The sequence below is a fragment of the Myzus persicae genome, unplaced genomic scaffold, assembly GCF_001856785.1.
Source record: "Myzus persicae strain clone G006 unplaced genomic scaffold, MPER_G0061.0, whole genome shotgun sequence".
Taxonomy (NCBI): domain Eukaryota; kingdom Metazoa; phylum Arthropoda; class Insecta; order Hemiptera; family Aphididae; genus Myzus; species Myzus persicae.
This window is the reverse complement of record NW_019104188.1, coordinates 11369-30326: the sequence shown is the minus strand read 5'-3', so window position 1 is coordinate 30326 and position 18958 is coordinate 11369. Positions and strand designations below refer to the sequence as shown.

General features: G+C 26.9%; 2 protein-coding genes across 2 annotated transcripts; both read left to right on the top strand.

The window, feature by feature from the left end:
* The first annotated feature begins 362 nt into the window (after positions 1-362).
* LOC111039734 (zinc finger BED domain-containing protein 1-like) lies at positions 363-917 on the top strand. Its single transcript, XM_022323343.1, has one exon. It carries the CDS (start codon positions 504-506, stop codon positions 912-914), a length of 411 nt encoding a protein of 136 aa, XP_022179035.1. The 5' UTR covers positions 363-503; the 3' UTR covers positions 915-917.
* Positions 918-8602: 7685 nt separating this feature from the next.
* On the top strand, positions 8603-16865 carry LOC111039746 (death-associated inhibitor of apoptosis 2-like). Its single transcript, XM_022323355.1, has 6 exons — positions 8603-8951; positions 11470-11785; positions 11918-12118; positions 12188-12375; positions 12439-12497; positions 15876-16865. Exons 1-6 carry the CDS (start codon positions 8802-8804, stop codon positions 16342-16344), a joined length of 1383 nt encoding a protein of 460 aa, XP_022179047.1. The 5' UTR covers positions 8603-8801; the 3' UTR covers positions 16345-16865.
* The last annotated feature ends 2093 nt before the right edge of the window (positions 16866-18958 follow it).

Sequence of the window (18958 nt, the reverse complement as noted above, 5' to 3'; positions counted from 1 at the left end):
TCTACTCTAGGTATGTTAGAACGATTGTTGGAATTTCGTTCAGCTGTAGTTGTCATTATATCTGATCGGACACTTTTTAATAGTAAGATCGCGAAAGATTTACTAGAAGAAGACTGGGAAAAAATAGAAATACTTGTTACTTTATTGAAACCATTAAAAACAGCAACAACAGTTTTATGTGCTGATCAAAATGTCACTATATCAATGGTAAGTTGATTAAAAATTATAAGTATAAATTAATATTCAACAATAATTATTATATTGTAAATATCATAAAATTGTTTTGTTTATTTTCAGGTTTTACCAATTGTTAAAAGTTTTATTGTAAAACATTATAAACCCAATAATCTAGATAGTAGGTTTTCAACTCTATTCAAAGAGACCATTATTCACGAATTATCAACACGTTTTTCTGTACAAATTGATGTTGACAACGATTGCGAAAGAGAAATTAGTAAGTATCACTCAAATGGCTAGCATACTTGAATCCTAGATACAAAAATATGTCATTTGAATCTTCCGAAAATATTAAAAATCGTATTAAACAAATAGTACGTTCAAAAATGGTTTTGTTAAGCAGAAATACTGATGTACGTATACCTACAGAAAAACGCACAGCACTTGATGAATTACTTGAAGAAGAACCAAATAATGATACTGACGAGTTTTCAAGGTATATGGCGGAATTTCAAATAAATCATAATGCAGATCCATGTGCATGGTGGAAAGATCATGAAAACATTTATCCAACGTTAGCCGTATTAGCTAAACAAATATTATGTATACCAGCATCTTCTGCTTCATCAGAAAGAGTTTTTTCAACAGCCGGTAATATATTATCCCCAAAACGTAATAGAATTACACCATGCCATTTGTCAGCCTTAGTTTTTTTAAAACAAAATAATAATTTTTAATTAAAAAAAATAATTTAAGTAATATGCATGAATATGTTTACTGTTTTGTATGAATTATTGTTGTATTATTAATATATATTATTTACCTAGTGAGATTAAATATAATTTTTGCTATGTTATAAAGTATTTATTTTGCTATTTTGATTTTTGTTAGATATTATTTAATAATTATTATATTAAATGTTATGTTACATTATTTTACATTTTTTTTTTTTAGTATAAAAAAATAATAATTAATTTTTACAAATAAAAATGTGCTTAAAAATTTCAATAAAACCATTTACATAATTAAGTAATTGTTTTTATTACAGCTAAGCGCAAAACATCACTAGTACTTAAAATGTGTTCGAAATTTTGTATACCCATGTCTGAAAATTATATTATAGAATTAAAATATTATTATTATATAAAAATGAGTCATTGAACAACAAAATCGAGTTGAATAATCCGGATACTCCGGATAATCCGTGAAATCCGGATTTAACAAATCCGAATAATTCGGATTTTTGAAATCCGGATATGCCCACCACTGGTACTTACCTAACCACGATTAAAGATAGTATGGTTGCCCATCTACCCATGATTCTCATACTTGAAAAGTGGTTAGGTACCGAAATGAATCTCTACTTATCAGTACTAAACAACTGGAGATTCAGGCACTAGCACTTGCATGTAATAGTGGCTATCGCAACTACTATTTCCAGTATTCTTATCATTCTTTTTTTAATACTGCATATATAATTGTATACTAATTCTTTAATAACTGTTTCTATCTTTCTGATGTTTTAAACAATTAAATAATAATGTACATATAATGAATATAATATACCGGCAGGTAAATATACTATACAAATTTATAATATTACAATCATATAACAATTTTTGTTAACTCTTAACCAATTTTGACAGTTTTTTTTTGTGTTATTAATTTTTTTCACTATTCTGGTTCTGTTGGTACCTAGCTATATTGACGCATTCTCATGATCAGGTAATATAAACACATATCCATTAGTATCTCTGTTCGATGTTCAGTGCATGGAAAATCCAAAGTTATATTATGACTTAAAAAATATTCAGAAGCATTTTCAAAAACACTAGGTGCATCAGCAAATTTAGTAAATGGCAACTCTAATGACTTAAATATTTTAAAAATATTATTATTTGGATGGGTTAGGTAGCCTCTACTTTTTATACTCACCAGGTTTGCTTCAGGCCCAGTTTTAGAAGTATTTAAATTCTTTAAATGTACCTTACATGATTCACATTTAGTTTTGGATACTAAACGTTTTGATATATATCTATAAATATGCATTAATTATAAAAGTAATAGATTGAAGCTATGAGCTGTAGAAACTATCTTAATAAATTAGGCAGTTAACTATAGTAAATACCTAGCCAGATAATACACAAGACAATCAAAAACCGTAGAGTCCGAATAATTGTGTTCTAAAAAAATGTCATCAGCTTCCCAACATCCATTATCCACGATTTTATTTATTTTTTGTTTCAAATTTTCAATCTTATTTATTCTAGCTGGTATATTTGTTGGATCGTTAATTATTTCTCTTAGGTCTGCAATTGTAATTTGTAATTGGAACATTGTCTAAAGAAAATTAGAATAATTAAGTGTTTCTGTAAGTAAATTTATACCTACTGTATATGTATATTATTTTCTTTTATAAAAACTTTTACCTTCAAAGGTAGTACAATTACCACTCTTAGGAGGTTTTATCAGTGAATAAACGGACAACATTCTATAAAGCTGGAGGAATGTTGGGGTTGACGGGTGGTCGTTTAGTCCAGAAACCTTGATGCCAAAAAATTTCTGAAATATTATAAATTATAGTGGTTTTATCATTGTTCAATATGATGGTAAAGAAAAAATGTCATCTTAAAATATACTTCTAAACAGTCCTGGTTTAATTTGGCTGTCTAAACATATTTATAATTGCAATTATTTAACAAACAGTCAACAAGGTATATCGTTGATTTCAATGTCATTTTGAGGCCATCAGCTGCCATTTGAGTTAAAAAATCATTTTTTGTAATTAATTGGTCTTTTAAATTTGATTCCCATTCGTTATAAATGCAATAGTTTCTTTTAACACCTATGTAAAATAAAATATTTAACAACTGCTGTGTATTATATCTACTTATTTTACATACAATATCTACAGAGTTCAGCTAGTTAAACAATTGTTAGTTAAATTAATTGTAAACATTTAACACATACACAAGAAAATAACTAGTATAGAGATTTTCATTCATTCATTTTGCAATAGGCATATTATTTCCTTTTTCAGTCGCCTGATTAAGTTTTTAATATTTAATAACATACATAATTTACATACCATGCATCACATATTCACATGTAAGATAAATTATAAGCACTATGACATGTAGAAGATAAATTAGAAACATATTTGAGCAAAAGACACAATCACAAACACTCAACATAAAAAACCTCCATATCATGGCTATTTTTCTTGATTCCTTCTGCTGGATATTTTCTGTTTATCGAATCAAACATAAATAAATTAAGTAAATAAGTAAATTTTACTGTTTTATCAGGATTAATGATATTACCAATATTCTTTTTTTTTATAAAATTTAATAGCAGAGGCCATTGAAATACTAAACAACTAAAACAATTTATTATTATTGTTATTAACACATTTTGTAGATTTCTAACTTGGAAATGTTTAAACAATATTGTTTTACAAAAAAATTATTTAATTCACCTGTGCTGCATACTTGACCTTCATCTTTGATAGGTTATTTAGCACAAAGTGATTGTTATTGATTTTTGGTAATGTTCCCATTTTATTGGAGTTTTTGATGGATGCACCTATAGTTAAATTATAAATATGCTTATTTAAATTAGAGAAGAGTAAACAATCTGAATTGTGTCATCAACTTCATCAGGGATAACTCATAAATCATAATAATACATCTTCATCAAAATCTAAATCAGTATCAAAGTCATCAAAGAGAAACTTATTTTAAACAAAAAACAAAAATATCCTATAGAAAAATCAAAGTTTTCACAACTTCCTGTTTCATCATCAGACAGTGATTTAGAAGAAGAACCCAAATTAGTATCTACAGATGACAAAGATAGTGCAGATGAAGAAGACTTATATAATTGTCTTCAAACTTATAAGACTGATTTTAAAATGAAAAATGGATAAGGTGAATGATAACTGATAAGGTTAATGCATTAAGTGTGTGTTTTGGGCTCATGAATTATGTACTGGCATTGAAAAAGGTAAATGGAAAACTTATACATGTGATATGTGTTTTAAAATTTGACCGATAGTTATTAGAACTGTACTTACCCAAAGAAAATGTTAAAGCTTGAAATGTTTTTTAAAATTTATTATGATTTATCAGCAATTAAATACTATTAATTTGACTTAATAAGTTACCAAAGTCACTATTTATTTTATTTTATAGACATTTTTAAAAACCATAAGTCTAGTTTGTAACTGATGAATTATAAATCATTATCTAGGGTACTGTTAGTAATTTAGTTATAATTAATTAATTAATGAGTAATATTCTTAAAAATGTTATATGATTTATTAATAAATACCTAAATAATATAGAGTTTTGCTTATTTAACTACTAAAGTTTATTTTATTTTATTTTATTGATTATTGATTTCATTAAAAGATTTAAAAAACTATAAGAGTGATCTGTATTATATTCATTTATAGTCAACATACTGTTGGTTATTTTGTTGTTGAATTATTTATTATTATTTTGTGAGATACACTAAATATGTATGTAATTACTATATTACTGGTTTTAAATAAATATAATATTTTACCAAATTGGTACTTAAAATTGTATTTTGTTTGTATATATTGACACTCCAGTATTAGAGTCACCTACTATCCCATATTACTTATTAGGAACTTAATTTGAAATAATGAATTTACTATGTTTTAATATTATTTCAAAATAGATTGTAAATTTACTTTACTAAACCTAAAAAAGTACTAATAAGTATGCATACACATACGAATATTAATATTAAAAATGCTGAAAAAAAGTTAATTTGTCTACCAAAAATTGACAATTAACTAACACTATCCCATATATATCCCACTATCAGCACTTTTGGGTGGCAAATCTACCATAATTGGCAAACTTGATGAGCTTCTCGAGAGCAAAGCAACATTGATAAACCACCAAGAAGACTAGACTTTTTTTCTAAGTATAAGAAGTTATTACCAGTTGCCAATGAAAACCAATTAAAGGAATTGGAAAAAGAGTTGAAGAATAGAACTTTTATTGGAAACCTAGTAATATTAAGTGATTTTATTTATATGTTTAATTGGAAGTTCTTATGAAAATATTATAAAAGTTTGATTGCTTCTAATAATATTGTGTAACAATTTTTATTTTATGTACAGTGCACTCAATATAAAAATTGTAGAGGGTAAAATTATACAGTACTATTTAGGATAATTTTAGAACACACTATAGTAGATGAATCATGCTATGAAATTAATTTCACTGGAAAAAAAAGGAAATTGGCTTTGTGAAACTATAACTGCATTGATGCATTTTAGGCAAATAATATTGGTTATAATGTTTAAACTTTAAACTCAATCAGCAGTTATATAACAACCATAATTTTTATAATTCAAGCAATATTGTTTAGGGTGTCCCACAAGGATTTATTATTATTGATATACCTATCATCTGTGAGATAAAGACAATCAAATACTGTTTTTTTTTATATATCTTAAAAAATAACACTTATTCATTTAATATGTATTATATATGTATATATGTTTTTGTTAAAAGTTGAATAGAATTACTTACTTTAAATTGTTTATTTAAAAATTATAGGTACCTATTCTATATCATGTACAACATGTTTTCAGTGATGTCAGTCATCAGGTACCACTAAATTTTAAATCCTAGTTATTTAAGAGATATTTTTGGAGTTGAATAGTAAATAAAAGTAGATATGTTTTAAATGATGAAACGTGCATTGTGTATAAATGTATCATGCGTGGGCGCAAATAGGGGGGATGGCTTTATACTTTATAGGCACAGCCCCCCAAACATTTTCTACATTTTTTTTAAGCTTTATCAGTATTATTATAGCTTACGATGCAAAACTTCGTACTTAGATACTTTCTATATCAATTTTTTCAACTTAAAATGTGAAATTAATGTAGTGAAAAACATGATGAAAGAAGTTGATTTTGAAAATATTAAAAATTAGGCAAGTAACAGTCACATTACCAGTAAGCTCAGCCACATGTGAAAAGTCCTTTTCATCTATGAGAAGAATCAACACATATGTCCCAGCTAACATGACTCAGGGCAGATTTACTAATTTAGCAATATTGAATATCAAAAAGGAGACTACAGAAGATACCGACATAATTTTAAATACATTTGCTAAGTACAACAGAAGAATACAGCTTTAAATAAAAATTAATAAATAATAATTTGTTGTTACCTGTTGCTCCAAAGCCATACTTAATGTATTAATTATTCTTATTGTTTTCCAAAAATTATGTGGACGTGGTATTTAATGTAAGTATATTTTATATCATAAATATAATTTTGACAACTATTATAGGTAGATGAAGTAGAACATCTGAAAAATTGCTTAGTAAGTTTTATTTTCTGTCAATATTGTAATTAAGTACACAGTACATGACATACCTATATGTTGAATTCAAAAATTTGTTAGGCTTTAATTACTTGCTTAAATGCTTCATTCTGTAGTTAGGGCTTCAGCCCCCCAAATCTCAAACGCCATTTCAGCCTATGAATTATCATGCCTACTGATTACTAGAATGAGTAGAACCTTATTAAGTCTTATCCTACCAAGTTGTTATATAAGTGTTATAACTTGTAATTAAAGTCTTAATAATATATCATGTGGATGTGATTGTATTTTATGGTTGTATTCAACTTGATTTTTATTAACATAAAATATTTATACATATTATACATTTACTGTTCAACAATAATTTCCATCGACTACCCCGGATGCAGCATATTTGTAAATAAAAAGCTTCTAACGTCATTTAAAAGAGAGATAAAAAAAAATTTTTTTTAATTTTTAATTGTATTAATAATTTTTTTTAAACTAAAAATATTTTATTGAATGTTAATACAAAAAAATAATTACCATGTATTACAGAGTTAATAAATAAGTAGCATCATAATGTTGTAAGTATTTAGTATGGTATTGTACATTGTAGCACAATACACAAATTACAATTTTAATATTGTTATTATGTAGGTACCTACTCCTTTTAAAGGATTACTTTATACACCCTTTGTAAGACTCTTACGGCTATCCCTCGAAGGATTTCTGAATTGGTATCCTTGTAGCATACATTCAAAGACTGGAAGAACAGTTATACAAATCCATATTGAAGGGACTCCCCTTCTTTCCTGATGAGGACTCCGTAAAGAATCCTTTAGAACACTTTGTGCAATACTATAAGATATTGTAAGTAGTAAATCTAATAATATATTATTACACAAAATGTATAGTCGTAAATGTCAGTAGGTACCTAGTCAACAGTTATCCATTCCTACATTTAAGTTTATGATAGTTAATTTTCATTGTTATAAGTGTAAATGAATTCACACAGTAATTATTGTGAAATAGTAATATTTTTCATCTATTATAACATAAATGAAAATCCAAAAAACGTTATTTAATATAATACTTAACAACACTAGTACTAGTACTAGAACTTCTCAACAAATATAAAATTTAGTCTTGAATATGTTGAGATAATTATAATTCAAACCATAGGTGGTGAGAGGGGCAACGCCCCCTCAAGTTAGTGACAACTGGATGAATTTATACCCGCTCCTCAAGAAAATAATGTATACACCTCTGAGTGTGTCGTTATAGTAACCACACTAGAATATAGCAGTGCATCGTATGTACGGATGTGCCACTGATAAATATTATGAAAATTGTTAATATAAATCATACCATAGATTCTATGGCATAGAATATTATAAAAATTATTTTATTTTTAAAAACTACACAGTATATTAGAGAAAATACAGCTGTTTATGACACATGCTCGGAGTCTGGTATTTATTATTGTATTTACGGTCATACGTATGCCGCGTAGGTGGGAAAAATACTCTTAACGAGAACCGAGAGGACTAAAAGAAGTAGAGGGTAGACCTATATCATATTCAGAAGTGATGTGACTAAGCCAGAATGAGCACCTTCACACCAGTCTCACGTTTTTTTTTTTTTTTTTTTCTCACCACTCTCACCTTTTTATTATTATTTAGGACTTCAAATAATTTTGATCCATAATATTTGAGGGCTTAGAAAATAAATTAGTCAAATCAATTATTTTTTTAACACTAAGAATTATTTATTAAACTGAATATTTAATACGTTATAACAATTACAGTTTAACTATTACGTGTTTATTTAGAGCATTTTAAATACAACAATTTAATAATATCCAGACTACATTCTATTCCAATTAACGACACGTATAAGCGGGGGATAACTAGTAACTACAGAACGTACTATCTAGAAGGCCCAAGGGGATTTAGTTACAGGGGAACTAATTGACTCATTGGTAAGGTGATACGTCGTCTAATCGTGCCTTCGTGCGATCGTATTATCACTTATCAACACTCGAACGGTGATAGCGAAACGTTTGGCACCGCCTCATCACCAAACAAACTCCTGTTGGCTTGCGGAGCTGCTTCGCGTTCAGGTGCCGTTCTAATCGCCCTCACATAAACAAGCATCAGCCATCAGCGCGTCAGCGTGCTAGCGCCGGACAGACGCCATTTGCATCGACGCTACAGACTCGTTTGTCGTTATCGTTCTGCCGCCACTCGTCATTCTTTGACACCATGGACAACAGCTCTGAACGTGTTCCGCCGAACGACTCGCCCGCACAGTACAACAATGTCGGCAACGACAACGACAATGGAAACTATGTCGGCAACGACAATGGAAATTATGTCAGCAACGACAACGACCACACCGCCGAAAACACTGGTGTAAGTAGAAAGCTGTAGTCAGTAAGGTATTTTTATTTTGTTTAAGTATTCACGACTTGCGTTTTGTCGGTCGTCTTCCCCGTATTGTCTCGCTACTATAATTATATAATAAGTGTATCTACATTTTTTTTCAAAGGTTTTGCGAATCATTTGTATTGTTTATTTCAATTTTAACTTTCGCGACCTCATCTACTTTGCTTCTACAAGTATTTCTCTGATGGTCTATCAAGCTTATTGAAATATCATTGTCGTTGAATATATAGAGACGATAGTTTTTCCATTTTTAACATAATTTGTTTTTAATCGTCAACTGTTAATTAATGACATTAAGTATAAAGATAAATGGTTTGGTGCTTTAATGTGTGGTATTTGACTTGCTTGTAAGTATGGTTACTTTTCTACTTAACGGGACACCCTTTTTTTACAATTTTTTTGTTTTAATGTATGTAGTTAAACATAGGTACTGAAAACCATGGCGAAGACCGAATTAGGTGATAGGCCTTAGTTTTTTAATAGTCCCTACTTGAAATTGCACATACACCTGGCTTGTCACTCGCTTGCTCGGACTATTATGTTGTGGTATTTGTCTTTATTATATTTTACAATATTAAACAATATATTTTATTAAAAACAAATATTGCTGTCATAACTAATAATCAGTTAATTCATTATTAATAAGCACGAGACATGTGATTGAGTACAAGATTCTTATCATATAAAACCTAACAACCAAACCTATTTTAATTTCATGACACAGACAATTGAAAATATCGAAAACATCCCTTGACTTGTTATGTAAAACCACCTTGGGTGGGACTCATACTTCAAATATTTATAATTTCAAAACTAAGTGTGAGCTTCAAATTCTGACTTCACCATTTTTTCCAACATGCTCAGCTACATAAGTTAAAATAAAAAAGAGTGTTTCTGATAAAACAAATATATACTTTAAATGTATATGTTCATAATTGTTAGTATAATGATAATATTTTACTGCAGATTCAAAAACTCAAATAATTTTTAGGTACCATGCAAGTGTTTTTCTATATTATTCTATGAATATCCATGGCGAGATTTTTATGTAGCGGTTAGGTGTAGTCGGTTAGATACCTACAAATAGGCACATAAAGTTATTGGTAAATACCTGGTATTTATTTATTTAGTATTTTTTACTTTTCATATTGAGAAACTATAATAATAGGTTGGATGTGTATTGTTCATTATTAAGTTTCTTTGAAATTGATATTTTAATATTATTTAAATTTCACAATTTCATAAAATATAAGGATTATAGCAATACATCATAATTACTTTGAACTAGACAATAGTCAAAGTCAAGTAAATGATCAATAAACATTTGCTCTCAAAATTAAAGCTTTGAATCAAATTAATATATACTTTTGTTTAAAATACTAAGTACCTTCTATTTTGACAGACTCATTCTAAGATTAAACATAACTACAGATATATAAACATACTAGATAGAGCACGACAATCCGAAAAGTGTGTCTTGTTCCGTCATATGCAACCACGGCAATGTTTACAAATATTAACTGATAACAGCCAATGATAAATTATAATTTTGATAAATACATATTAAAAAAACTAGATCATATTATACTTGTATAACTAAAATCATTATTCTTGGTTATTTAATATGTAGACATGCAGTTTCGTTCAAATTTAAACTTAAAAATTAAAATAACTATACAAAAAACTGTGTACATATCATATGTGTATGTATAACTATTAATCATAAATGAGTGGAGAGAAGTAAAGGACTTAAAAAAATTAACAGATTTTATGCCTTTTCAAGGTAATATAATAACAAAAATGTGGGTTGATAATATAAGTATTAAATAATATGGACATTTCAATATAGTAAATATCAACTTACAAAAAAAAGTGGACATTCGAACCTAGAACTTGTCTATTCAAACACCCATGAGCAGAACAAGTGAAAATCATTATACCTATTATTAAAATAATACAATAATATAACCTTATATTTAAATTCTCATGTAGTTATGTTCTATTTGATATAATATATTTTCGTATGAGCTATGAAGTATGTTTTTATGTATGTTTAATAATTGTTGTGGTCTGTAGTCATTACGATTTATGATTATTGATTACTCGTTATCAATTCTGCATAATGTAAACATTGCCGTCTTCTCAAATGGCTGCCCTAGACACACGTTTAATAACATCTAGTATATGGTAGCCCGCTATCTAGTATGTTTATGTATCTGTGAACATAACAAAGTTAAATTAATTATTTAGAACGTACAATGTGCTATGTTATGTGTTTGTAAGACTGAGGCAAAGCATGAAGGTATGGCGATCTCTTAACGAATAATGTTATCTACTTTTCAAATATGTCACTGTTTATATATATATACTTAATTCACATTAATAACTTTCACTACAGCAGTTGGATTTTAATGTATAGTCTAATTTATTCGCCTGGACTGTGGAGTATATGTTTTGTATTTTTTACATTTTTTTTTCTTTACAGATTATGCCATCTCCAAGTCATAAGCCTGTTACACCTTCTCTAAGTTCAAAAAGTATTACAAAATCACCAGAGTGTACTATTCTTATCTGTGATATGAAAATTTATGAAAATCGTCTGAAGACTTTTAAAAAATGGCCATCAAAATGTATTACACCTGAAAAATTGGCTAGGGCTGGGTTTTATTATACAGGCATGCAAGATAAAGTAAGGTGTTTATACTGCCCAAATGAATTTGAATACTGGGGAAAAGATGACGATCCATATACTGAGCACAAATTGGCCTCTCCTCAGTGTCAATATTTCAAAGAAAAACTAGGTTAGCATTTTTAAATTACATTATTTTTGATATTTATATTTGCAATTTTAATAACTATTGTATCGGTATTTTTTATTATAAATTATATGTACATGTATTAAAATAAAACATACTAACAATTTATTTTTGCAGATCATAAATCTGATGTGATGACTACTTTTGTTCAAAACTTCTTACGTTCTGTTGGTATTGTGACAGATATGAATATGAAAGTTCTCTCAAATTATAAAGCATTAACTTCTTTGGAGTCTCGTAAGAAGACATTTGAAGCTTTCACTAAAAAACTAACCCATGATGTTCAAACTTTTTGTAAAGCTGGATTATTTTATATAGGTAACTTTGTAATATTTATAGTTTGTATGATCAAAATATATTATTAATACCTAATGTTTTTAATTTAAGGTGAAAACGATAGGATGTTATGTTTCTGCTGTAACCAAGGTCTGATGGATTGGGAAGTTGATGATGATCCTTGGGTTGAACATGCCCGGTGGTCACCACTTTGCAGTTACGTTCTTTTAAGTAAAGGCAAACGTTTTGTGGAAGAGGTTGGTGGTGAAGTAAACTATAGTTTACGAATTAACCTAGAGGTTAGTATTTTTTAATGAATTTTTATGACATAATTGATAATGTGCATTGTATTACTTTTACAGGAATTGAATAAGTTATTTACCATTCACAGACAACTTGCAGTTGATAGCGATACAATGAGGTTTGTTTATATGTAATTTGTGGTTGAGATCCTGATATATTAAAAAATTTAATGGCAGAATGAGTTACCAAAAAATAAAGAATACTTTATTTCACTGTAAATTTAGATACTATACATATTAAATAGTGTAAAGTGCATTAATAAAAATAATAATGATCTATACATATATTTTAGTAGCATTTGGGAATGAAACTATAGTTCTCAGATTTAATCTTTGTTTTCATTATTTAATAACAATATTTTGACATATAATATTATAAATAGACAATTTTTATTACAACATCTTAATTATAAATTTATATTACTTAAAGGCAATGTTGGTGTGTGTTTAATTGATTCATAGACCATAACCAAGTCTACCACACTCATTCTGCAATTTTGTACATACTCCTATACCCAAGGCTGTGCATCTCAAAGCCAATTTTTCCGAAATTTTGGATTTAAAAGAAGAACTTGTACAAGGATTTGTAGGCTTTTTGTTTTTGTTTGTATAGGGTTGCCATTGGCTATATAAAATAAAAGAGTAATTATAATTTTAGACTTACACATTATATTTGGTCAAACCCATCAGTTGACTTAGAAATATATGTAGTTAATATTTCTCCGAGTTTAAAATTTGGTAAATCTACTTCAACTGGCATTATTTAACTTTTCACGGGCAACACTGTGCAGGATTAGCTATAATTAATATTACTAATTTATATTAATTTATATCTACTTAATAAAATCAAAGGACTATAACAGAGTACACAGATTCCCTTATGCAAATCCACAGATTTGACTGATTGTTTTACAATTTTCTTCAGTATATCAAACAACATTTGCAGTGTCTCTTCAGTTAGAATACAATAATGTAATACAGGTACTATATTACTATGTACTGATGACCCACCAATATATACGTATAACACTTGAGATAACCATAGCCCATAGGAACGCCATACACGGACTGTCAAAATACGCTTTGTAATAGTTCCAAATGTTATTAATCTCAGGGAAGGCTTTGGTTAATAGTTATTAGTAGTTTTGAGAATAGGACAAGGGTAGTTACATTTCTTAATTTCTTATCAAAATTGATTTGCGTCATTTCGTCATGATAAAATATATGATATTACTAGCTGATCCCGTGCACTTTGTTGCCCATTAAAAATGCCATCTCTACATAAGAGACTTGATTGTGATAATGCGAGCAGTATATTATCAGGTAGGCAATCTACCTGCGGTAAACGTTGTTTTACCATACAAATTATTTCAAATGAATATTTTTGTAAAATAACTTAAAAATCCAAAATTATTATGAGTGTGTGGGGATGTTGTATACTGGCGTATAATTGAAAGAGATATGGAGCACTGTGAACGATGACGACCTATAAAAATAACAAAATAACCAAGTATTTCTTTTTTTTCCTAGTCCTCGCCTCCCATAAAGTAAATTTGTAAAAATGTATGTGGTTTGTTTGGCATCAATTAGGTTGCCCTCAATCTCACTTTTTGTTAAACTTGGACTTTGATTTTGACTGTTGAATTAAATTGTTGATCATTTGCTTAAATGATGACACCTTAACCCATTCGGCCACCACTGTTGTTGGAATTCTGGGATCGTAATAAGATTGTTAAGCCCTTGTAGTAAACCCACGTTAAAATTTTAATTATAATAATATTGTTTTTTATTTTTATGTCAGCAATATTATACATGGATGGATAATTTAATTTGTTTTTTTACTATGACAACAAAAAATTTAAATAAAAAAAGGCATTTGCTTTTTCTATTAATAATTAGATTAATTAAACATTCATGTTATAAGAAATGCAGGTATTAAATAAATGATTGCTAATTAGTAAAATAAAATAAAATTTTACACACGCAGTTTTTCTGGTAATGCCAACAACAGAAACTTTCATGTAGATAAAACCTAAATTTTATCTATGTAAAGAGAGGGTATTTACGGCCATAAATAAAATTGAACGTAATAAAAACGATACGAAAATTATCACTTTACTTTTAGTGGAACATAATATTAATATCTAATATTCAATACATGACATATTTCTCCATGTTGATCAATTTTTTTTGGTGTTAGCCAGGGGCCCATTTTAAAGATAAATTATGTCATATGGACAATTGTATAAGCTAAAGCTTGCTGTTGTAGCTTTTTCAATTCGTAAAAAACATTCCAGAACTCAAAAAAACCTACTGACAATTACGAATAATTAAAAAAAAATTTGAGCCAAATCGGCCCAGCCATTCTCAATTGATGAATTGTTATACATTTTTTGCTCAATTTTTATATATATAGAAATGAAAATATTTTTGCATTTGTTTATATACCATTAGATTTTTTTTGTCAATATATTCCTAAAACGTATTTTTTACATCAAATATTCTTTTTTAGACATTAAAAAAAGTTATATATTAGTTCATAGGGAAATGAATCATCGAAAAAACTTATCAAATTGAAGTTGCATACTCAATAAAAAAAGATGTAAAAATATTAAAATCTGGTCTATTTATAATAATATAAAATAAATCATTGCATGAGCAATCTCTCTGAAATAATAAGCAATATTATGACAATTTTTTTTTTTATAGTTTTACATTAATAATAGTGTCATATTCATAATAATTAATATATATTTTAAAGAACTTAAGTCATACTGCAATTGTTCTTTATTTTTATAGACAGTATGTATTTGAACAATATACAGGTAATCAAATTTAAACCAATCATTACTATACACATCGAAGTTCAATATTTTTTAAAAAATATTTAGATTTTAAAAAGTATTAAGCTGCTTGTATAATACAGATTGAAATTTATACTTTTTTAAGATGATGTATATTTTTTATGTTTGCAGAATTATTTTGTGACATTCTTAATTTATTAGTCTATTTGTTAGGTATTTTAAAGTAATTTTTATTTAAATTTAATTAATTGAATTGGATTTATATTTTACAAAGAAGTGACTCTTATCTTAAACATAACCTAAAATTGTAATCATTCTAGTTAGCAAAAACTTATATTTATAATAGACTATACGAAATGTCAATGTGATGGAAAATAGCATATTTATTTCTTGATGTATATAAAAAAAATACTGACCAAATTAAATCTAATTAAAACAATTAAGAGTTCAATTAAAATATTTAAAATTTTAAAAATAATAAGCAAAATTTGAAAGGGGTTTACTTTTCATTTATATTCAATTTAACTAAAGAATTGAATTTAAAACTTTAATATTTATTATATAATTAATCACCTTTTTAGTGTTAATGTATCCATAATATATATATCAATTGGAATTCCTTATAATGTTTGTATTCATTAAATTTAAACATTATTTCTTATATTGTATTATTAATGGTTTTTTTATTTTTAGAAATTTGGAAACATTAACCGAAAGTAATACATTTATGGACTTTTTGGAACCTATAACAATTATGCGCGTAAGTCAACGGGAACCATCTGCACCTGATTCAGTGTTATGCAAAATTTGCTTTAAAGAAAAATTGGAAGTGCTTTTCATGCCTTGTGGTCACGTTATTGCTTGTATTCAATGTGCAGTAACCCTTGATGTGTGTGCTGTATGCAGACAGCCGTTTACTTTGACTATGAGAGTTGGTCTTTATGTCACTAATCTAAAAGAATTCAGTTTAGAATATTTTCCATCGAAGTGTTCAGACGAACTAATTGATCCAGTTCTATGTAAAGTTTGTTGCAAAGAAGAAATGCAAGCTGTATTTTTACCATGTAGACACATATCCACTTGTTTTAAATGTGCACCAAAAATAAATCAATGTGTGGTATGTTTTGAACCAATATATGCATATATGCAAGTGTTCTTATAGCATTTATAAACAATGAAACAATCTAAATTTATGTATAAAAACAATTTAATATACAATCATAAATAATGATTTTTTTTATCTTTAGTGTAATATTAGTTTGTTAATTATTTAATAAGCATTTATAATTGTAAGACTCAAGTTAGAATTAAGTAAATGGAACAATATTATCGACTGATTTTTTGTCTTAAACATTGCTTTAATTTTTGTTTAGGTTAAACCAAATGTGTAACTTTTTTTAACCTGCCATATTTATGACTGTATTTGTACTACTATATTTAATATATTGACATTGATAATATGATTGACAGTATATTATAATTTAAAAAAAAACTAATTTTAGTATTGATTGGAAAACATAAATACTTTGGGTACCATCCAGTTAATTATTGAAAAATATACTGCAATAAATGTAATATTAAGTTGACATTAAATTCAAGAGTTATAACCAAAAATGTACACAATTATACTAGTAAATCTATTTTATTTTTTTCTTGTACTTTACCTTAGTTGTAAATTAAATTATCATATTAAATGCAAATGTCTTTTAATTTTTGCGATTATATAAAATACTGTTATTGTGTTAAGAATTAATAATTAAGTTCATTAATGCATATTGACATTTTATTTTAGTACCTTTTTTATATTTAAGTATAATTTAAGACTGTAATATTATTGTATTGCCAATATTATTTATTTTTATTCATAATGATACATTTTATATATAACATTTTCATTTGATATCAGACAACAAATAAATATCTTAATTATTAAGGTATTCTCATTCTTGAAATTAATATTGTTCAATGGCCTGCCACTAAGTGTGTAATGCCAAGGTTAGAAGGTTACATAGTAATCTACAAGTGGGTCATTGTAATTTATGGTGCTTCATCTGAATTAAATGATTCTGAGCGAAGACTGTCTGTCAGCCTAAAATATTACTTAGTAATTTAGTGTATTTGCTATTGTGATTAAAGTAATTTGTTTCCCTAGTAAGCATTAATACTACACAGTAGATTAAATTCAGTTTTGCCAAGAAAGTCATTGTGTCTATAAAGTATATTAATATTTAATATACTTAAAAGTTTCAAGTTGACAACAAATAATATTTTAAATTTACAACTAAATAAATCATTATTATTGGTTATTTAATAATTAATTTCGTCCACATTTCAACATGATAAGCTAAAAAAAATACTACTTATATATTTTTAGATTTTTTGGTTACAAAATTATCTACTTGCTTGGAACTTTGTTTTGAATTCCAATCCTTGGCTATAAAAGTTAAAAATTTAAAAAAATGTAAGCTAATTTAAATAGCTAAAGTATAATTTTAATATTTTTTTAACAGATATTGTAAATAGTATGTTACCTCTTAGCCTGTTATATATTTAAGTCTTGTATGAAATTGGTCAAATGGACAAGTAATTTAAATTTCTCTTCTGCAAGTTTTCATGCCTACTAAATTACCTGACACCGAGAATTTAGCTCTCAGATAAGTTTAACTACTCTCCTTTTTTTCTGAACATTTTGTTAGGTCTGGCATTGAACACATACGCTTAGGAACAACATCATTGTTTCATACTATATGATATTTTTGGATTTATTCTGTAATTTTTTTATCACTGCCAACACTGGGCATTTTATATTAACACGACTACCACGAGAGCAAAAATGTTTCGGTTTTTTTCCTCTTGTACCAAAATATTACTTAGTAATTTAGTATATTTGTTATTATTGTGATTAAAGTAATTCATCAAAATTTAAATTTTTTCTTTAACAGTTAATGATACTAAAAAAAACCAATGCTTACATAAAGTTATACATTCTCTCACGGTACACAAGTGACACAATTCAATTTTGTGTTTGAATTTTTGTGAGTCCCCGAGCTCCTCATCAAATTTTTATTTATTTTTGAGAAAATATACCTCACTTATGAAAAATAATTATTTGAATCACCTTGGATAAAAATATTATCTACTAATAATTCACACACAGCAAAATTATATTTTGACAATATTTAAACAATATTTTTATGCTTAAATTTAAATATTACATGGAAAGATAATATTGCCCTTCTACAATGTTAAAACAATCAACTCCTAATATTCTGAAGATGTTGTAATATTCTATACATTTACTCTTCTCACAATATTGTATGTAATTTTTAAATACAGAACAGGAAATAAAATTAAACAATTATTTAATGGTTCTGATTTAATATATTATATTAAAATCCAATAACATACAATGTATAATGTGTATATAGGTAAATAATTTGCAAACATAATATATTATGTAGCTATTTTAATAGTTGATTACACTATTTACTTTGACATTTATAAAAAAAAATAAAAATGTATGAGTATAAAATTTTAAAATTATGTTGTACATGGCTTTCCTAGCTATATGTTATAATCATAGTATAATATTAAATAATTATTATTATTACTTTCTGCTGATTACTTTTTACCTTTTTCAAATACATTGTAATTTATAATATAAAATATACATTTATAAAATACAAATTACATACAAATAACAGTATATATTTTTAAAATCATAATAATAGTTTACAAGTTTTTACTAAAAAATAAAAAGATATAATATAATATAT